This window comes from Mesitornis unicolor, unplaced genomic scaffold (genome assembly GCF_000695765.1).
Source record: "Mesitornis unicolor isolate BGI_N332 unplaced genomic scaffold, ASM69576v1 scaffold19429, whole genome shotgun sequence".
Lineage (NCBI taxonomy): Eukaryota > Metazoa > Chordata > Aves > Mesitornithiformes > Mesitornithidae > Mesitornis > Mesitornis unicolor.
In genome coordinates, this window is record NW_010206769.1 from 2,876 (window position 1) to 5,230 (window position 2,355).

General features: G+C 54.6%; 1 protein-coding gene across 1 annotated transcript; it reads left to right on the forward strand.

Annotated features, from left to right (window-relative positions):
• Positions 1-1,464: 1,464 nt before the first annotated feature.
• On the forward strand, positions 1,465-2,118 carry LOC104546495 (fibrinogen-like protein 1; the record flags this gene model as incomplete). Its single annotated transcript, XM_010191901.1, is given in 2 exon segments — positions 1,465-2,048; positions 2,050-2,118. Coding segments are annotated over 2 exon segments (653 nt in total), but the record flags the coding sequence as incomplete, so codon positions are not given.
• Positions 2,119-2,355: the final 237 nt, after the last annotated feature.

A 2,355-nucleotide genomic window follows, 5' to 3' on the forward strand; every position in this document is an offset into this window, starting at 1 on the left:
AAACTACTCCCCCCAGATCTAGATGTTGTCCTCTCTTAGCTACTCGTGGGCTGCAGATTCTGAGAACAGATCTGCAGGTTGCCGTCTGGTGCAAGGGAGGGGCTGACCAGGAGGGTGACAAAGCCATTTGTCACCTTGCTTCAGCCCTGCAGGAGAAGAGCCTGCACCAAATCTGCAGCTCCCACCACCTTGGGAGCCCCTGGCTTCTGCCCATGCCCTGTGGCTCTGCTTTCCCTGGTCCAAGCTCCCCAGGGGCTGGGGGGGCTGCCCAGGGATCCTAATGGTGCTGGGCCCTTTCCTCTTCAGGGTCCCAGGCTGGGTCAAGTTGGCTCCGTGAGGATTTCATCCTCCTACCCATGATGGTGGCGATGCTTCTTCTCAATGCAAGCGCTGGCCCAGCAGCACCCACCACCAGCTCCCGGAGTGGTGAGTACGGAGGGGATGGGGGGCACTGGCTGGGCACCAAGGCACAGAGCAGGAACACATCTCCCTGGCTCAGCACTGACACTCAGGTCTATGAAGTGCTAGGAAGCCCAACACAAGAACTCCTCACACACACAAACCCCTGGGCCATGTCAGGCAAGCAGCCTGATACCTATCAAGCCATCTATCCTCACCCCCTTGGTGGCTCCGTGCTGAAACCAAGGGGTTTCAGACCAGGCACCGTAACTTGGCAGGATTACTCGGTGGTGCCTATGTCTTTTTACACTTCAGTTCTAGGAGAGATCCTCCCAGCAGTTTTGCTTTCTTTTAGCTCTTGTTGGATTAGGAATATTCCCTTCCTTCCTGCAAGGGAGGGTCACACTTGTGCAAGGCTGCGTGCCCAAGAAAAGCAGAATTTCATGGGCTGAATCAGAATTACCTACAACAAATTGTCAGAAAGAAACCAAGTAAAACAAATTAGACAGCCAGTGAGTTTGACAAATAAGTCATCACATATCAGTCCTGCTAGCACATAAACTGACACAAGCTGGGGGAAAAGATCTCTATGACATCAAGGTAGAACTTAGCCTTCTTTTGCAATGTCATGACCCTCAGCGAAAACATAAATTTTCATCACATGTTGTCATCCAGTGGAGCATTTTGTACTCTTCTGACCCTTGCAAGAGCTGCAGCTTAATATATCACAGGCCAGACATACTTGGAGGACATCACTGGCATCTGGAAGATTTTTCTTCCCCTCTTTTCTTAGCCAGATACATTAGAAGGCTTCAAATGAAATAGCAAGTAATGAGAAACGGATCCTAGAGCTCTTACCAGTGCCACTGTCTTAGAGACTTTCAATTGCCCTGTGGATGGACCAGTGGAAAGGCCACTTTATACTGTAAAGTAGACCACAGATAAAATCAACCTTTTTTGTCCTGAGTCCTCACTCCACTGCAGGAGCTTCCTGTTGCCCTGACAGAGCCATAGGACCTGTCTCTCTCCCACCCCACCCTGTGTTTTCCATTGCTGCTGTTGCAGGGTTCCCTCCAGACTGCAGCCATCTCCGCAAGACCAGCCCCAGCGGGGTGTACGTCATCCAGCCGGCTGGGTCACCCCCACGCGTGGTGTGGTGCGACATGGACACCGAAGGCAAGGGCTGGACTGTTGTCCAGAGAAACTCTCATGACACTGAACTTGCGTGGAAGCAATCCTGGACCACCTACAAGTACGGCTTTGGGAACGTGCGAGGCGATCACTGGCTGGGCACCGAGTACCTGCACCTCCTGACAAAGCAAGGCACCTACAAGGTCCGCTTCATTGTGCGGAATAAAGCCAATGTCACCCATTACGCCGAGTACGACATCTTCAGGGTAGAGAGTGAGGCGAGTGGGTACCCACTGAGGCTGGGCCGATTTTCTGGTGATGGGGATGACTACTTGACCAGCTACCACCCCAAGAAGGGAGGCATACACGACAACATGAAGTTCAGCACTACAGACAAGGACCAGGACCAGTACAGAGGGAACTGTGCCAACAGCTACGGGGGCTGGTGGTACGACAAGTGCCAGAACGTCCTGCTCAATGCCAAAAAGCAAATCCTTTGGCCAGGATTCTGTGATAATGGCGACTGCGCATCCTCCCTCATCCTGGTCAAGCCCACAGACGTGTGCTGACCGTGCCGCAACCTCCTAGGAGTTTGTGGCAGTGCCACCATCCCCAGCTCAGTGCCCCGTCCCCGTGCCTGCCAACAGCCCCGTCCCAGCCCCGCGCCACGTCCTCCGCTGGCCGCAGCCCCTGCACCGCCACCAGGCTCTGTGGCTCAGGAGCAATCGCCTGGAGCCCCAGGCACACGGGCAGCTTTGCCCAGTGCCGCGGTGCTGGCCAGCACTGGGACACAGGCACTGGTTTGGGGTGGGCGCGCCCACTCCT